This window comes from Perognathus longimembris, chromosome 17, assembly GCF_023159225.1.
Source record: "Perognathus longimembris pacificus isolate PPM17 chromosome 17, ASM2315922v1, whole genome shotgun sequence".
Classification (NCBI taxonomy): Eukaryota; Metazoa; Chordata; class Mammalia; order Rodentia; family Heteromyidae; genus Perognathus; species Perognathus longimembris.
The window spans coordinates 13,206,898-13,225,134 of NC_063177.1; the positions used below are offsets into that span (position 1 = coordinate 13,206,898).

At 45.5% G+C, this 18,237-nt stretch overlaps 2 protein-coding genes across 4 annotated transcripts in view; both read left to right on the forward strand.

Annotated features, from left to right (window-relative positions):
- Prpsap2 (phosphoribosyl pyrophosphate synthetase associated protein 2) overlaps nucleotides 1–8,118 on the forward strand; it is a 35,602-nt gene extending 27,484 nt beyond the window's left edge. For 2 of the 3 annotated variants that reach the window (XM_048365653.1, XM_048365655.1), the window contains 3 exons: nucleotides 2,718–2,788; nucleotides 5,815–5,961; nucleotides 7,412–8,118. In XM_048365653.1, coding sequence (XP_048221610.1) covers nucleotides 2,718–2,788; nucleotides 5,815–5,961; nucleotides 7,412–7,570 — 377 coding nt within the window. In that variant the 3' untranslated portion in view covers nucleotides 7,571–8,118. The remainder of the gene's footprint in view (nucleotides 1–2,717; nucleotides 2,789–5,814; nucleotides 5,962–7,411) is intronic. The other variant, XM_048365654.1, reaches the window with a different exon arrangement.
- Nucleotides 8,119–17,389: 9,271 nt separating this feature from the next.
- Nucleotides 17,390–18,237, forward strand: part of Slc5a10 (solute carrier family 5 member 10) — a 69,060-nt gene continuing 68,212 nt past the window's right edge. Inside the window, exon 1 of the mRNA XM_048366805.1 lies at nucleotides 17,390–17,679. Within this exon, the coding sequence (XP_048222762.1) occupies nucleotides 17,566–17,679 (114 nt within the window). The 5' untranslated portion in view covers nucleotides 17,390–17,565. The remainder of the gene's footprint in view (nucleotides 17,680–18,237) is intronic.

An 18,237-nucleotide genomic window follows, 5' to 3' on the forward strand; every position in this document is an offset into this window, starting at 1 on the left:
TTTCAAAGCAAATCTACCTCCAACCCTGTGAAAGTGAACAAGGGGGAAACAGGTCCCGCTAGACTTTCCTGTCCCAAAGAAGGGGGGGGTGGGGAGGGGGCACTTAACAGGCCAGAGGAGCTACAGGTCCTAACTTAGTCAAAACCCAACAGGACAAATCTAAACTGTGCATTAAATCTAAACTGTGTTAAATCTTCAAGTCACACCTTCCAGATACTGTGGGAGCAGGGCTAGGCCTACATGTCCCATGGTAGCCTGCTCCCCTAGCTCTTCATGCAGCCGTGGGGCGGTACGAGCACACTGGTCACAGGCCTGCCTCTCCCAGGCTGAGTTGCATGCTGGTGGCCCCTTCAGGTGGCTATCTACATGACTCCACTAGACATTGCCTAGTAGACTCTCAGTGTGGCACCTTCACCCCTGTGGCTGTTCTTTCCTGGAGCCACAAGGCTCCTGGGAATAGCCCATGAGCTCTAGGAGGAGGTGGCCCTGCCCACAGTCCATTTGTTTAATGCACTGCATTGGTGCTACCACTGTGGGGCTTACTGCCTGGGCCTTCCAGAGACAGCCTGACCCTTGGGTGGGCAGCCAAGGAGCAGAGCCATGAAGCAGTTCTGCCCCCAAGTCCTAGAGCCCCACTGTAAGAGTATGTCACACCTTGGGCCATCAGTTGGCAGACAGATACCTTTTGGATATAATGTTGCTGTGTGCATTCCTGTTTAAGTTTCTGTGTGGACAGCCTCTGTATTTTTGTTGTTGTGGTTATGTATCTAGAAGTAGACTTGCCTGATCTAACCTTTTGATTAACTGTGATCGTGTTTCCCACAGCAGGTATGTCATTTTACAGGGATACACGGAAGTCCAGTTTCTCTACTGCTTACTTCTGACTTTTTTCATTCTAACAGTCTTGTGGGTATGCAGTGGCATCTCGCTGTGGTTTTGGTTTGTATTTCCCAAATAACTAATGATGCCAAGCATCTTTTTATGTTTGTTGGCTGTTTTTATATACTTCTTTGGAGAAGTGTCTATTCAGAGCCTTTACCCATTTTGAATTGGGTTCTTTTCATTGTTAACTTGTAAGAACATACATACATACATATACACATACACAATACATGTGTGTATAAAATTTGGTTCTGGACTCCTACCACACAGGTCTTTTATTTTACACATTTTCTTCCATTCTCTGGGTTGTCTTTTTTTCAGCCAGTCCTCAGGGTTGAACTCAGGACCTGAGCTCTGTCCCTGGTTTCTTTTTGCTCAAGGTTAGCATTCTACCACTTGAGTCACAGTGCCACTTCTGGCTTTTTCATTTTGTTTGATTTTTTTTGGTTTTGGTTTTGGGGGTTTTGGGTGGGGTTTTTGCCAGTCCTGGGGCTTGAACTCAGGGCCTGAGCACTGTCCCTGGTTTCTTTTTGCTCAAGGCTAGTGCTCTACCACTTGAGCCACAGTGCCACTTCTGGATTTTTCTATATATGTGGTTCTGAGGATTCGAACCTAGGGCTTCATGTATACAAGGCAAGCACTTTACCACTAGGCCATATTCCCAGCCCACTTCTGGTTCATTCGTTCGTCCTTCCTTCCTTCTTTCCTTCCTTCCATCCTTTCTTTCTTTCTTGCCAGTCCTGGGGCTTGAACTCAGGGCCTGAGCACTGTCCCTGGCTTCTTTTTGCTCAAGGCTAGCGCTCTACCACTTGAGCCACAGTGCTACTTCTGGCTTTTTCTGTGTATGTGGTACTGAGGAATCAAACCCAGGGCTTCATGCATGCTAGGCAAGTACTCTACCACTAAGCCACATTCCCAGCCCATTTCTAGCTTTTTCTATATATATGGTGCTGAGGAATCAAACCCAGGGCTTCATCTACACAAGACAAGCACGCTATCACTAGGCCATATTCCCAGCCCCTTCACTTTATTTTTGGGGCCAGTACTGAGGCTTGAATTCAGGAGCCTCACACTCATGCTTGGCTTTTTCTGTTCTACTTTTTCTCTACCACTTGAGCCACACCTCTACTTCTGGCATTTTGCTGGTTAATTGGAGATGAGTCTCACAGACATTCTTGTCCAGGTTGTCTTTGATCTGTGATCCTCAAATCTGTTTCCTGAGTAATTATAGTCATAAGCCACCAGCACCCAACACTTTGCAGATAGAGTCCTTGGTGCATGAGTTTAATGTTGATAAGATCCAACTTATTTTTTTATTTGTAGCTTTTCTTTTAGTGTGAAGCTGAAAAACTTTTTTTCCTATGTGGTTTGTAGTTTTCAGAAGAGTTTTACCTCCTTGGTTAAGTTTACTCCTAGATGCTTATGTGAATGAAGCTGCTTCTTAATTTGCATTCAGACTGCTCATTGCCAGTACAAAGGAAACAGCTGATTTTGTGTGTTCATTCTTGTGTTCACCTTAGGAGTTTGTCTGGGGTTTCATGGTGTCTGCTAATAAAGTATGACTTCTTCTTTGCTTATCAGGATGCCTTTTATTCTTTGGTTCTTTCCTCATGTCTCTTGCTGGCACATCTAGCAGAGTTTTGAAAGGCAGGGTGCCAGCAGGCATCCTTGTCTCCATTCTGCTTCCCATCTCACCACTGTGGGTCACATGGTGGATTTCCATAGTTGTCCTTCCTTGTTATTAGGTTTTAATCATGAGGCATTAACTTCTTGAAGTCTTTGTTTTTACTTTTTAGCATGGACACTTAGATGTGTGTGTATTTTATTCTGACCAGTGCTGATTCCTAAAGAGAAGCCCCCCATCACGGTAGTCGGTGATGTTGGAGGAAGGATCGCCATCATTGTGGTATGTAGGCCTCCTGATTTTCTCTACATCAATGTTTGCCATTGCTTTTCTGTTAACTTATTTGTAAATTGTCTTCATACAAACACCTGAAGGGGGCTGGGAATATGGCCTAGTGGTAGAGTGCTTGCCTCATATACATGAAGCCCTGGGTTTGATTCTTCAACACCACATATATAGTAAAAACCAGAAGTGGCACTGTGGCTCAAGTAATAGTGTGCTATCCTTGAGCAAAAAGAAGCCAGGGACAGCTCTCAGGCCCTGAGTTCAAGCCCCAGGACTGCCAAAAAACAAACAACAAAAAAAAACACCTGAGGGCCAGATGCCTGTGACTTATGCCTATAATCCTAGCTACTCAGAAGGCTGAGATCTGAGGATCACAGTTCAAAGCCAGCCTGGCCAAGAATGTCCATAAGACTTTTATCTCCAATTAACCACCAGAAAACCAGAAGTGGCACTGTGGCTTCAAGTGGTAGAGCACTTGAGCCGAAAAGCTCAGGGACAGAGCCTGAGCCCAGAGTTCAGGCTCCATAATTGACCAAAAAAACACAAAACACCTGAGGATAGTGCCTTGACCAGGTAAGTCTCACGTAAGCTGGGGTCTTTTGCTAAATGTTTGCTTCAGCCCCCAACAGAACAAGATTGTTGGTTTATTTAAAATGAGTAACTACTTGGTTATTGTACAGCTCTTATTATCAGTCATATTCTGGAAAATTGTTTTGTGATAAAGGTAGGGTACAAAGTTAATTATACCTTTTTAAATACATATTAGGAGTTTAGTGAAGGCCTAGACATGATCCTCACCACCCCAAAACAAAACAAGAACCACATTTTTACATGCCAGAAAAGCAGCGAACACAAAGTACACACTGTCTATGCAGTTGAAAGAATAAAGTTAACAGCTGGGAGGCCCTCCTGAGCTTTCCCTGATCTCGGCTCCTTTTTCCAGAGGTTGTCACTAGTCTGAGAGGTATCCACACAACCCTTGCAGTCAACTTGAGTGCATGTGTTCTTAAATACTGTGATTCGGTATTTATGTAAGTGTTGTAGCTGTGTATTTCATGATTTCGTTTTTAAACATTACCATGGAGAATTACCTGTGTGACAGTGGTAGCTACTATTCTATCCTCTGTCTCTGGAACTCTTTGTTTCAGGCATATCACAAGGCTGGAAGTGTAGGTCAACTAGTAGAGCACAGGCCTGGAATGTATGAGTGTCCTAGGTTCAGTACCCAGATCCATAAGCAGAAAAGGGTGGAGGGGAATAACACTGTCATATACTGGAAATATATAGTGGTTTTTTGTTTGTTTTTTGCCAGTCCTGGGGTTTGAACTCAGGGCCTAAGCACTGTCCTTGGCTTCTTTTTGCTCAAGGCTAGCACTCTACCACTTGAGCCACAGAGCCACTTCCAGCTTTTTCTATATATGCGGTGCTGAGGAATCGAACCCAGGGCTTCATGCATACAAGGCAAGCACCCTACCACTAGGCCATATTCTTGGTTTGGGTTTTTTTTTTTTTTCCAGTCCTGGGGCTTGAACTCAGGGCCTGGGCACTGTCCTTGAGCTCTTTTTGCTCAAGGCTAGCACTCTCCCCCTTGAGCCACAACGCCACTTCTGACTTTTTCTGTGTGTGTGGTACTGAGGATTTGAACCTAGGGCTTCATGCGTGCTAGGCAAGCACTCTACCACTAGGCCAAACTCCTGGCCTTATATAGTGTTTTTGACTTTTGAAATTAACTTTTTTTTGGTCAGTTGTAGGGCTTGGACTCAGGGCCTGGGCTCTGTCCCTAAGCTCTTTTCCTCAAGGCTAGCGTTCTACCACTTTGAGCCACAGCTCCACTTCCAGGTGGTTAATTGGAGTGGAGAGTCTTCACAACTTTCCTGCCCAGACTGGTTTTGAACCTCAATCTTCAGATCTCAGAGTAGCTAGGATTATAGATATGAACCACCAGCACCCAGCTTAGATTAACTTTCTTTCATTTAGCATGATTTACTTGGGGTCATTCTAGGTTGTTTTACATATTGATAGTTTATTTTTATTTAAAATGCAGTAATATTCTGTGTTCATAGATGCCCCCACTCAACTGTTGGTTGAGGGACATTTCTGTTGTTTCCAGTTTTATAAATAAAACTTCCATGCATGTTCTTATGCATTTTTGTGTGAGCAGAGTACACTGGATTATTAACTCACAAGGGTTTTTATGTCCTCAAGGACAGTTGTTGGTTTACATGAGGGAAGCTCAAGAAAGTGTACAAGCAACTGCTAGCCCCAGATGTGGTGGCACACACCTGTAATCCCAGCTTTTGGGGAAGAAAGACAGGGCCTGCCTAAAACTTTGCTTTGAAAAGTAAGCAAGACCTTATCTCAAAAACCAAAAGGGTGGGCTGGGAATGTGGCTTAGTGGTAGAGTGCTTGCCTTAGGTGCATGAAGCCCTGGGTTCAATTCCTCATAACACATGAACAGAAAAAGCCAGAAGTGGCGCTGTGGCTCAAGAGGTAGAGTTGAAGCCCCACAACCGACAAAAAAATAAAAATAAAAATAAAAAGCTGAGGGGTAGCACCCAGGCTGCATTCAAGTTCCAGTACTGGCACAAGGAAAAATTTTAAAAGGCTATTTTCTGAGCATTCAGTAGAGGATATAGAAATAAGGAACAGTAGGAGGAAAAAGTTTGGGAAAGCCACAGTTTATAGTTCCATTATATTGAGTGGAAATATCTAGGGCCTTTGTCACACATTTCAGAGTTCCCCCACAGATGTTCCTGACACATCTGCATCTTGAGGCCACAGTTTAGGCCTCCACTACTAGGTGCAGGGATGGAAACAGCGCTTTCCCAGGGAGCCTATGAGTGACTTGTGGGAAAGGTACGGACAGCACTATGGAGCATGGTAATGGATCGTGATACCTTGACACCAGCATGTCAAGATTGAATAGCAGATTTGTTGCAGCACACGTAGATCCTTTTTGTCCTGGTTGTCCTGCCTGCTTGGTTGGCCTTCATTTGCCTTCCACTCTACCTTTGACTTGACAGGATGACATCATTGATGACGTGGACAGCTTTCTTGCTGCAGCAGAGACCCTGAAGGAGAGGGGCGCATATAAGATCTTTGTGATGGCAACCCATGGCTTACTTTCTTCTGATGCCCCCCGGCTGATTGAAGAGTCTGCCATTGACGAGGTAGTGGGACCTGGAGGTGTGTGGGCAGGGTTCCCAGGGCACTCTGAGTCCTGAGTAAAGGGCATTCAGTACAGGATTGAGCTGGTTTTTTATTTAGAATGGATTCAGTATGATACATAGCATTTATTTGCATATATGAAAACAAAGTCATAAAGTATGTTGAGTGTTTTAAGAAGGGGGAGTGGGATGGAGGAGAGTAGCAGGGCACAGGTTGATCGGGATACATTGTTTACATATGCTGAAGCTTCACAATGGACCTCACTTATTAAAAAAAAAAGAATATTCAAAACATAGGTTATATTTGTATTTCATTAAATATGAGCTCCTAGCTCTGCTACCTTTTAAAGATAGCAGCTTTGTGTGTACAGTGGCTCAAGCCTGTAATCTTAGTTACTGGGGAAACAAAGATCAAGGGTCCATTTGAGACTAGACTGAGCTTAAACAGTTGAGGAAGCTCCATGACTCAGTGACCCATAGCCCTAGCCACCAGGCATATAAGGAGAGCCCTTCCCTGGAAATAACTGATGGAAAAAGGGGATAGAGATATGGCTTAAGTGGTAGAGTGCCTACCTATCAAGTATGAGGCCCTGAGTTCAATCCCCAGTACCACCAAAAACTAAAAATATTTTAAAAGTAACTATTGAGATAAAATTCACATACCATATAACTCACTCACATAATTCATTGTTTTTAGAATGTTCAAAGTTGTGTGATGATCACAGCTGAATAAACAACATTTTCATCTCCCCTAAAAGACGTCCTATACCAGTTAGCAGCTACCTCCCATTTCCTCAGTCCCCTTCCTCCGGGAACCACTGCTCTCCTTTCCATCTCTGGATGTCTCCCACCTGCACAGCTCACATAAAGGAGCATATTGTCAAGGTCCGTTCACATTTAGTATGGACCCATACTTTGTTTATGACTGAATAGCATTCTGTCATGTGGATGGGCAGCATTTTGCCTCTCTTCAGAGTGGTGGGAAGGTTGACTTGTCTCCGATTGGTGACTGATAGGAACAGTACATAGGAGTTTTGCCTCTTCAAGAGTGTTTTCAGTGCTTGGGGTGTACATTGCCAGGAGTGAGGCTGCTGGCTTATGCTGTAACCATGCAGACTTCTGAGGAACCATCAGGCAGCTTCTGGTGCACTGCCCTATTTCATGGGCCTACCAGTGGGCATGGGGCGGGTTTCTCACCCAAATTCCCCAGCACTGGCTATCTGCTTTTCTTCTAAGAAACACAGAGTTTCTCTTTGATGAGAGTCTTGTTCAAGGTGAGATGGACTTACATCCTCCTGCCAGGCAGAACTGCAGAACAAGCCGATTTTCCTTTTCTTCTGAGGATGAACTCAGGGCCTCATACTTGCTAGGCAAGTGCTCTGCCATAAGCCACACCCTCAGGTCTGAAGCCACTTGGTGTCTGATGCTCTCGGTGGTTTCTTATGATTCACAGGTGGTGGTTACCAATACAATCCCACATGAAATCCAGAAGCTCCAGTGCCCCAAGATCAAAACCGTGGACATCAGCATGATCCTTTCAGAAGCCATTCGCCGCATTCACAATGGGGAGTCCATGTCCTACCTTTTCAGAAACATAGGCTTAGATGACTGAGCAGCTTTCCTTTTGTAAACTGCCAAGGGCCAAACTGGAAGCTGGGTATGGGTACTGGGAGGGGTCACCTGCCCAAGAATGACTGGATAAACTTGACTGGAGCCCATGTGTCTCATCCTTCCCTCTCCCCACACCCTCTCTTCTCAATGATTCCTAGGAATGTAAACCAACTTTTTACATTGGTTTGGGTACCTGTGAGTTTAGGGAGCAATTTTTATAAAAGAAAATATTCTCCTCTTAAATAAAGTAAGCAAAGACCTAGTTATGGTGTAACTATTGGTTTTTAGTGTAACTATTTTAAAAACTACATTTGGAATAAGATTTTTTTTAAGATCTTCACTTTTTTCCAGAGTTGCTTGAGCCAGGAATTCAAATTAGTTATAAAATGATCTACTGTTTCATTCCTACAGGTGAGAAAAGCCAAAAGGATAATACAATTTGATTGAGTGAGTGGTGTTTTTTTACTTGCTTTTATAGTGTATGAAGTATGTGGTCATATTTATTTTCTGCAACAAAAGAAGGAATAAAAATATGTGTTTGTTTTTTAACTTTGTGTTTTGGCAATTGTTTTATAACTAAAATAAAAATAGTGGAAGTTGGATTGGTGTGTGGTGGATGTGGTTGTGTTTGCCAGCTCATGGATGTCTTCCTTTCTGCAGTCCTTAGCAGTATCGCTTAGGTGTGAAATCCCTGCTCTGACAACGGGGCAGAGCCCTTTGAAAGTTCATGATGGAGTTCTTGGCTGAGGCAGATGAGGCTGTGGAGCTCAGGACAGGAGAGAAAGTGCAGGCCACAGCTCACCAGGGATGGAAGTAACCTCTGTAGCTGGGTATGGCTTTGCTCCTTTGCTAGAACTCAGTGTATGCTGCCCCACACACTGGGTGTGATGTACAGAGTGAACTTTGTCAGTTCCAAAGAAAGCCTGAATTAAAATTTGGAATCTAGCACTCTGTCCTTTTTTCCTTTTAATATCAGCACTGTGATTTGCCTCTCACTTGCTAGGCAAATGCTCTACCACTTGAAACCACACCTTAGAGTTTATTATTAAACAGAGAGCCCTGGGCCCCAGTGGTGGGCCAGTGAATCCCTCTGAGCTCATAGATGACAGTAGGGTTTCTCACAACGATGACTTTTTCCTCCCACAAACCAACCCTTAAACCTTTACTTTCGGCCTGTTCACAATCTGGTCAGCAGCAGGAATGGGGTCCTCTGTGCTTCTGGAAGCTGCCAAGCCTGGTAGTTGCATACTGCTCTGCACTCACCCACCCAGCAGTGCCTACCCACCCCATTTTACTCATGGGAAAACAACTGGAGGTAACCCCACCCCCTGTCTTCAAACCTCAGTAATGATGGAGCCATTAAATTGGAAAATGCTGGGGACTGGGAATATGGCCTAGTGGCAAGAGTGCTTGCCTCCTACACATGAAGCTCTCGGTTCGATTCCCCAGCACCACATATATGGAAAACAGCCAGAAGGGGCGCTGTGGCTCAGGTGGCAGAGTGCTAGCCTTGAGCGGGAAGAAGCCAGGGGCGGTGCTCAGGCCCTGAGTCCAAGGCCCAGGACTGGCCAAAAATAAATAAATAAATAGGAAAATGCTCTTGCCTGGATGAGCCTGTCCCTAGGAGGGGAGCTTCCAGTCTTCATGACAGAATAGGCTGAGAGAAGGCTGCACGGCCAGACTGGAAGAAGAGCTTGGGGACTAAGGTGTCACTGTCATATGAGAAGCTAGCCTGTGTCAGGAGCTCCAGTTAGCTCTGCATTGAACCAAAGAAGCTTCAACAAATGAGTGTCCTCTCCACAGACTGCCTGGTCCCATCTCACTGTCTTCTGTTTACATGACAGTGGAGTAGGTCTTCTTGCAGTCTCACTCTGGAACCAAGGCCTGGGCACTTCTGTTCGGTGCTGCATGTTGTCATCGCAACCCTCTGCCCTTGCCTGTAAGCAGAGGATGCTGATGCTCTACATGGCTGAGAAGAGATGCACTTTGGAGCTCTTCTGCAAGTTTTCGTTGGGTGGTTGCAACCTCTGGTGTCTCTAATAAAGAAAAATTGGCCTGGCAGAGTTGCTCCCATGCTAGAGCAACAACTTAGCAAGCACAAGGCCTTCAGTTCAAACCCCAGGACCACCATAAAAATAAAGTAGCCAGGTGCCAGTGGCTTACATCTATAATCCTAGCTAATCAGGAGGCTGAAGTCTGAGAAAAAATGTTTGAAGCCAGCCCTAACAAGGAAGCTTGTGAGACTGTGGAGCTGTGGCTCAAGTGGTAGCGCCAACCTTGAGTGAAAAAGCAAAAGGACAGGACCCAGACCCTGTGTTCAAGCCAAGGACCAGCACAAAAAAGAAAGTTATGAAAGACAATGGAAGCTTCTGTCTTTGGTTAATGAACGCATGGTGAATCTGAGATCCAAGTCAGAGACTTGAAGATAATATCTACTAGCCCTGGAAGAGGATGATGATAGTTTTGGAAGTAGCCCATACCTGGTGTGGGTACAGTCATGGCACCAACTGGCACAAAACTTAGCAAAGAGTGCAGGCCGTGGAAGAGTCGCCTCTGAAGATTCAGGTAAAAGAAGTCACAGGCACCGAGGCTCAGAGGCCAGTAGCACATGAGTTGTGCAAAACCACGTCCTAGTCTGCTGGGCCTGGGACACTTGGAGGTCCTTGAGGGGACCTGCAGTGTGCTGGGGAGCATGTGGGACTGAGCCACAGAAGTACCATCAAGGAAGTCTCCTTCTACCATAGCTCCCATTCCACTGCATTTCACCTCCCAAAGGAACCACAATAGCCACTTTCTCATCCATAGAAACCCTGCTTGACCTCCAGACTGCTATCTCTACTTAGTGGCCAGAGACAATGAGCAGCTGAACCCTGAAACTCCATACGGAAGTTTCTAAATTGGATTGTTATGTCATCATTTGACATCAATGTTCTTGGGCTATCACCAAGAGGCTGAGTGGATGGGTGGATGGATGGATGGATGGACTCTCATTCAGCCATTACTATGAGTGATTGTAAGAGTATTGGCTCTCACAATTTCTTTGTAACCTTCTGGGTCTCATCATCATGACCCACTGGTGATGGGGGTAGGATTCAGAATGAATTCCTCTTGTCCAGGCCAGTGCTTCTTCCAGTCATCAGGGCACAGCACAACTAAAAGCCCCTTTCAGTGACAAAACCTGAGAGTGCCCAGGCAGTCCTGTTGACCTTGGCCTAGCTCGTTTACCTTGATCAGAAGGCCAACCTTCTCACCTAGTCTTTGTATTGTTGTATTTGTGCCTAAAGCTTTCAAGTTGGCTGCCATGACTAATAATGCATTTATTACCATTTATTAAATAGCAAAGCATTGTCCCATTGTGCTAACTGTCCCTGGTTGTGACAGCATCCCTCTCTGATGTATAAGGAAACTGATCCAGTTCCCTGAGGCAAGGTTTTTCTTTAACACCAGATTTCAACCAAAGCCACCTTGATGGCTGTGCCCTATGCATTATGTTAAACACATGAAGTAATGAGACACAATACAGCACCTTCAGTCGGGCTCCAGTGACTCAGGAGGCTGAGATCTGAGGAACCAGTTTTGAAGCCATTTGGGGCAGGAAAGTTAATGAGATCCAATTAACCACCAAAAATCTGGAAGTGGAGCTATGGCTTAAATGGAAGAGCACCAAACTTCAGTGAACTAAGCTAAGAGCACCCAGACCCCAAAGTTCAAGACCCACAGCCTGGGTGCTGTCTCTGAGCTCTTTTTTGCTCAAGTCTAGTGCTTTACCGCTTTGAGCCACAACACCACTTCTGGTTTTCTAGTGGTTAATTGGAGATAAAAGTTTTACAGACTTTTGTTCCTGGGCTGTCTTCAAACCACAATCTTCAGATCTCAGTCTCCTGAGTAGCTAGGATCAGGTGTGAGCCATGGACACCCTGCTCAAAATATTTTTAAGGCAATCCAATTGTATGTTATCCGCCAGGGATTTGCATTAGCTCCAGAGGCACAGAAAGTGAACAGACAGAAAAAGTAGCTAAAAATATGTCAAAATTGGCCATACAACTATCAGACAAAATAAGCTGAGATATTAATGTCAAGAAGCTACAATAATGTATCAAAAAAAGCCAATAATAATGAGAAAACAATTGAAAGAATCCATAGTTCAACACTAATAGTTGGAGAATTTAACACCCACTTTTTTTGTTTGTCTATATGGTACTGAGAAATCAAACCCAGGGCCTCATGCATGCTAGGTAAGCACTCTTCCACTAAGCCACATTCCCAGCCACACCCACTTTTTTTTTTAACACCTACTCTTAACAGAACAACTAGACAAAAGACCAATAAGGAAATAAAGGATGTGAACAACATGGTAAACCAATTAAGCCTAATGGACATATGTTAGACAATTCACCCAACAATAACAGTACTACAAAAAAGAATAATAGAAATAACAGTTTGTGCCAATTGGATAGAAATAAAACTAAATTTTCAAATGATCTGTATAGGAAATCCCAGCAGATCCACACACAAAACTACTGAGTGATCAGGATACATGATCAACAAAAAACAGTTGCACTCCTGTACACTAGCAATATAATATCTTCTTTTAAAATTAGATATTGCCCTAAGGTGAAGATAAATGCAAGGTTAGATCGCCTTTTGGTAAGTCCAATTGGAAATAAAGCCATACTCCAGATCTTAAAACTCTCCCAGGCTTCAGGTTTCAGGCTAAATTCTGTGCCCTCTCCTTTATGCCAGCAATCAAATCAAAATCAAATTCCCTCTGCTCAAAAAAATAAAATAAGGGGCTGGGAATATGGCCTAATGGTAAAAGTGCTCACCTCGTATACATGAAGCCCTGGGTTCGATTCCCCAGCACCACATATATAGAAAAGGCCAGAAGTGGTGCTGTGGCTCAAGTGGCAGAGTGCTAGCCTTGAGCAAAAAGAAGCCAGGGACAGTGCTCAGGCCCTGGGTCCAAGGCCCAGGACTGGCAATAAATAAATAAATACATAAAATTAGATTTTGCTTACCTTGTGCAAACCGTGTCTTAGAATTGTGAAACTTTGTTTATTTTTACAGAGCGCACAATTCAGAATTTTCCTTGAGTCTCAGAAGAGACTTTGGACTTGGCCTTGAACAGTGCTGACGTCAAGACTCTGGAAACTTGAAGATGGACTGAGCGTCCCTGCACTGTGAGCCTTCCCGGGCCACTGCCAGACTACTACAGTTCAAATATAAAACAGCCCCCAAAGGCACATGTGTAAAGAACCTAGTCTTCCACTTAGCATTATTTATTAGAAGATGGTGGAAGCATTGGAGAGGTAGGGACCGAGCCACCGGGTTTTAGTCACGGTTTTGGTTTCCAGTTTCTTCCTCTTCTTAGTTAATTCCCAGCTACCATGAAGTGAGCCTACCACCAGGAAACCCAAGCCCAAATAAACCTTCCTTTAAGTTTAGTATCTCAGGTGTTTTGTTATAGTAATGAACAGATGACTCACATAGATGTTTCTATAACTTTAAATTTTTCTTCTGCATGCTGTTTCTCTATTCCCCAGAAGTTGTGGATGTGGTGTTTGCTTTTCATTCATCTCCAGACAGTCTCTTAAGTTGCCTTTTGATTAAGAGTGTGACATTTAATTTCCATATATTTATGACCCCCTCCCCAGTTTTCTTTCTTTATCCTATTTTCTTCAGTGTAATCTGAAAAGATACTTTGTGTGACATCAGTCTTTTAAAATTTATTATGATTTGTTTTGTGGCCTAACATGTACATTGTCTTTCCTGGAGAATGTTTCCTGTGACCTTGAAAGAACAAAATTACAAACCAAATTACAATACTAGATTTTATTTTCACTTTGTTTTGCCACTGCTTTCTAGCTTAGCCTTGGGTTTCATTTAGTGTTTGCTTCTTGTAGTTTGGGTCTAATTGTAATAAACTTAGTTGTGCGTGTGTGCACACGCGCACGCGCTGGGATTGGAGCTTAAACTCAAGACCTAATGCTGCTGCTTAGCAATTTCACTCATGGCTGACACTCAGCCACTTGAGCCACACTTCATTTCTGGTTTTTGCTGGCATCTCATGGGATTTACTGCCCTGGCTAGCTTCAAACCTTGATCCTCAGATCTCAGCCTCTTGAGTAGCTAGAATTATAGCTCCCACCTGTATTATTTTTTAAATCTGGAATGTCAATTTCTCCTTCAATCTTAAAGTACATGGATAGCCAGGGATAGAAAAAATATATCTGTAGGGCTGGGGATATGGCCTAGTGGCAAGAGTGCTTGCCTCGTATACATGAGGCCCTGGGTTCGATTCCCCAGCACCACATATACAGAAAATGGCCAGAAGTGGCGCTGTGGCTCAAGTGGCAGAGTGCTAGCCTTGAGCAAAAAGAAGCCAGGGACAGTGCTCAAGCCCTGAGTTCAAGGCCCAGGACTGGCCAAAAACAAACAAACAAACAAAAAAATATATATATTTATATATACATTATAAGTGCACACGTGCACACACACACACACACACACACACACACACACACATCCCACATAATTTTTATTGCTTTCAGAGTTTAAGTTATCCCAATGCCTTCTTGTAGCTGAAGAGATTTGTGCTAATTTTACTGAGGACTCCTTGTTTTATTTTATTTGTGTGGAGTTTTTTGTTTGTTGTTGTTTGCCAGTCCTAGGACTTGAACTCAGTGCCTAGGCACTGTCCCTGAGCTGCTTTTGCTCAAGGCTAGCTCTCTACCACTTGAGCCACAGCACCACTTCCATCTTTTTCTGTTTATGTGGTACTGAGGAATAGAACCCAGGGTTTCATGCATACTAGGCAAGCATTCTGCCACTAAGCCATATTCCCAGCCCCCTGTGGACTCCTTGTAAACAAGTGTCATTGTTTTCAGGATTCTCTCTGCCTTTTTTAATGTGTGTGTGTGTGTGTGTGTGTGTGTGTGTGTGTGTGTGTGTGTAGATAGATAGATAGATAGATAGATAGATAGATAGATAGATAGATAGATAGATAGATAGACAGATAGATAGGTAAGGCCTGGGTGCTATCCCTGAGCTTTTCTGCTCAAGGCTAGCACTTTACTACTTGAGCCACAGTTCCACTTCCAGCTTTTTGGTGCTTAACTGAAGATAAGAGTATTGTGGGTTTTCTGCCTATGCTGGCTTTGAACTTTAATCCTCAGATCTCAGCCTCCTCAGTCTCTGGGATTATAGGTATGAGCAACTGCACCCTGCATTTTCTGTGGGTTCTTGAGTTTATCCAGCTTGGAGCTCATTGTGTTGCTTGGAGGTGTACATCATATTTTCATCAAGAGGACTTGGTGGCTGCTTTTTTTTTTTTTGCTTGTTCTGTTTTATGCCAGTCCTGGGGCTTGAACTCAGGGCCTGAACACTGTCCCTTGCTTCTTTTTGCTCAAGGCTAGCACTCTACCATTTGAGCCACAACTCCACTTCTGGCTTTTTCTATATATGTGGTGCTGAGGAATCGAACCCGGGGCTTCATGTATATGAGGCAAGCACTCTACCACTAGGCCATATTCCCAGCCTGGGGGGCTGCTTTTTACTTCAGTACTTTCCCTGTTTTGGAGAAGGAGAGGTCTGGGTTAGGAGGATGTGAACACTGGGTTGCTGAGCCTGAGTGCTTGAGGGAAGCTGTTGAGTGGGCGCCTAGATAGAAGCATCCAGGAGCCCAGCCGCTGGGGCCTGACGGGAGCTGACTGGGAAGGAGGGATGAGGTGTGGAACCCATGAAGCAAGTGCTGGGCACAGGAAGGCATCCAGGAAGTGTTCATCATCTAGGATTGCCTGCGTGGCTGGAAAGCAGTTTCTCTCCACTGCCTCTCATTCTATACTTAGTGTCTGTCTGCCTATCTGCAATGTGCTGTATTTTAAAAAGTAACATCATTGCCAGGCATTGGTGGCTCACATCAGTAATCCTAGCTCCTCAGGAGGCTGAGATCTGAGGATCGTGGTTCAAGACTGGTCTAGGCAGGAAAGTCTGTGAGATTCTTAGTTCCAATTAACCACCAAAAACACCAGAAGTGGCAGTGTGGCTCAAAGTGGTAGACAGCTAGCCTTGAGCAAAAGTGCTCAGGGACAGTGCCCAGGCCTTGTGTTCAAGCCCCAGGACCTGCAAAAAAAATTGTTTTTTAAGGTTTATCATCCATTTTATTACCCAAAGCCCCTCGCTTTTCATGGACATAGTTTTCCATGGCATGACCTTTTTTTTTGCCAGTCCTGGAGCTTGAAATCAGGGCCTGGGCACTGTCCCTGAGCTTCCTTTTGTTCACTCTACCTTTTGAGGCACAGTGCCACTTCTGGCGTTTTCTGTTTATGTGGAGCTGTAAAATTGAACTCAGGGCTTCAGGCATGGTAGGCAAGCACTCTACCACTAAGCCACATTCCCAGCCCTACAGTGACTTTTTGTGGTTCACTCGGTGCCAAACTGGATGAAGGCAAGTTGGGGGGAGGGACAGATTTTCTATCAGTAATGATTCAATTTTCCCTCCTCAGTCAGATCTCATGGAGAAATTAATCTTTACCCCAACTCCGCATTCCCCAGTAACAAGCAAGGTGGATTTGTAGGGCAACATGTTCCCAGCAGCCACTCACTCATTAATACTTCTGGAAGGGCTGCGCATAGGTTAAACTCCTGCAGAGCCATGAGCCATGTCGCTACGCAGAAATGCCAGAGGCTACTCCACTGTGCACCCCAACTTCACTCATACAAATGGAACCAGAGCTGTCACTCTGGCCACAGGGAAGATGGGTCAAGATCTGCAGGGGAATCCGGCTCGATCCACCCCTCACACAGCTTCCAGGACCCAGCCTGGGTGATGTCACCCATGCTGCAGGGTGGCTCCGAGCATGAAATGGGAGCATGTGTAGGATCAGGAAGCATGGTCCATGGTGTGATTGGTATTGGAACCCCTCACCTTGTTGCTCCAGGCAGACAAAAATCTGAGCAGATGCTCATGTGGAGGGGCTTGGCACATCTTACCGAGCTATAAAAAGAGCCCAAATCTTCATAGCTGGACTTAAATTGCATGACACAGGGACATTGCTGAGACTGGTATTGTCCGGAGCTACTATTCTGAGTCCTTCTCAGTCTATTCACAGTCTAAGGGCTACAGATGACAGCTTCCTATCATGGCGAATGTCTCCAGAGTGGAGGCATCTGTCCCAATGCCCCATGCTGCTGTTACTTCCCCTCCTCCTCCTCCTCCTCCTCCTCCTCCTCCTCCTCCTCCTCCCCCTCCACCTCCCCCCTCTTCTTCTTCTTCCTCGTCCTCCTTTTCCTCCTCCTCCTCCTCCTCCTCCCCCCTCCTCCTCCTCCTTTTCTTCCTCTTCCTCCTTTTCCTCCTCCTCCTTCTTTTTTCTTGTAGCAGTCCTGGGGCTTGAACTCAGGACCTGGGCAGTGTCCTTGAGTTTTTGTACTCTAGGCTAGCACTTGAACCATAGCTCTACTTCTGTCTTCTTTTGGTGGTTAATTAGGGACAAGAGTCTCACCGATTTTTCTGCCTGGGCTGGCTTTGAACAGCAATCCTCAGATCTCAACCTCCTGAGTAGTTAGGGTTATAGACATAAGCTACTGTGCATGTGATTTGCCAGCAAATACCCCTATGGTTCTTATATAAATTAAGTATAGAACAATCCAGCTAATAGGCAACTGGGCCTTCTCTTTCTGGGACTTTTCACATTTCCTTCAAACTCATTGAACTCCCTTTCTCTCTCTCCCTCCATCCCCTCTGAGTTTGGGAGCAACCTCCTCCTCCTGCCCAGCCTCCTGCTCCAGCTCACCCAGCTCCGGCTCTGGGATTTGCCCACTGTGAGGGCAGCAAAAGAGACAAAACTGCCCTCTGAAGCAACTGCTCTGCATGCGACCACATCGTGGGCTGGAGGTGCCATCTCTGCTGGTTTAATGATCAATTAGTTCCCGCTCAAAAAACCCTTCCTGACCTAGCTGTCCTCAGTCACCTGGATCGGCACTGGTGCCCACTGCAGGATGCCTGCCAACAACTCCACCGACAGCCTCCATGTTCCCGGGCCGCAGCTGAGTGTGACTGACATCGTGGTCATCGCTGTGTATTTTGCCCTGAACGTGGCCGTGGGCATATGGGTGAGAGAACGAGAACCTGTGGTGGCAGCCAGCCTGGCTTAGGGGGCAAGGAGAACCAGGCCTGCATGTCCCTGGAGTATGCGCATTGGTGGTATCTGGTGGCCTGCTGCCTACAAATAATTATGATCCCAGGGATTCCAGCTGCACCCAGAGGTCTAGGTCAGAATCCCGGTGGGGAGGGCCATGCAGGACCTAGGTCCTAGCCCTAGTTCACGAGCCTGCTCTCTCCCCTTTGGGAAGAGACAGGCGATTTGACCCAGCCAGAAGATTCCAATGGCTGCCGTTGCTCTATGCAGGCGCCATGCCAAGCCTGTCCCTGGATCCTGGTCCCCCACAGCCCTCCAGGGAAGGGCAAGGGTGCAGGGGAAGAAGCAGTAGGGGAGAGGAGTGGAGGGGAGGGGAGCAGAACCTACACAAGGAGGAGGCACCTGTCTGTGTGTTCCCATGCTGGACTTTAAGGTGCTGCCGAGTGCCCGCCAATGCTTCACCTCACCAGTGCTATGTCTAGCTGGGAAGGAGCAGCCAGGTCCTCCTCCTGGGCCCTGGAAGTCCCCAGGC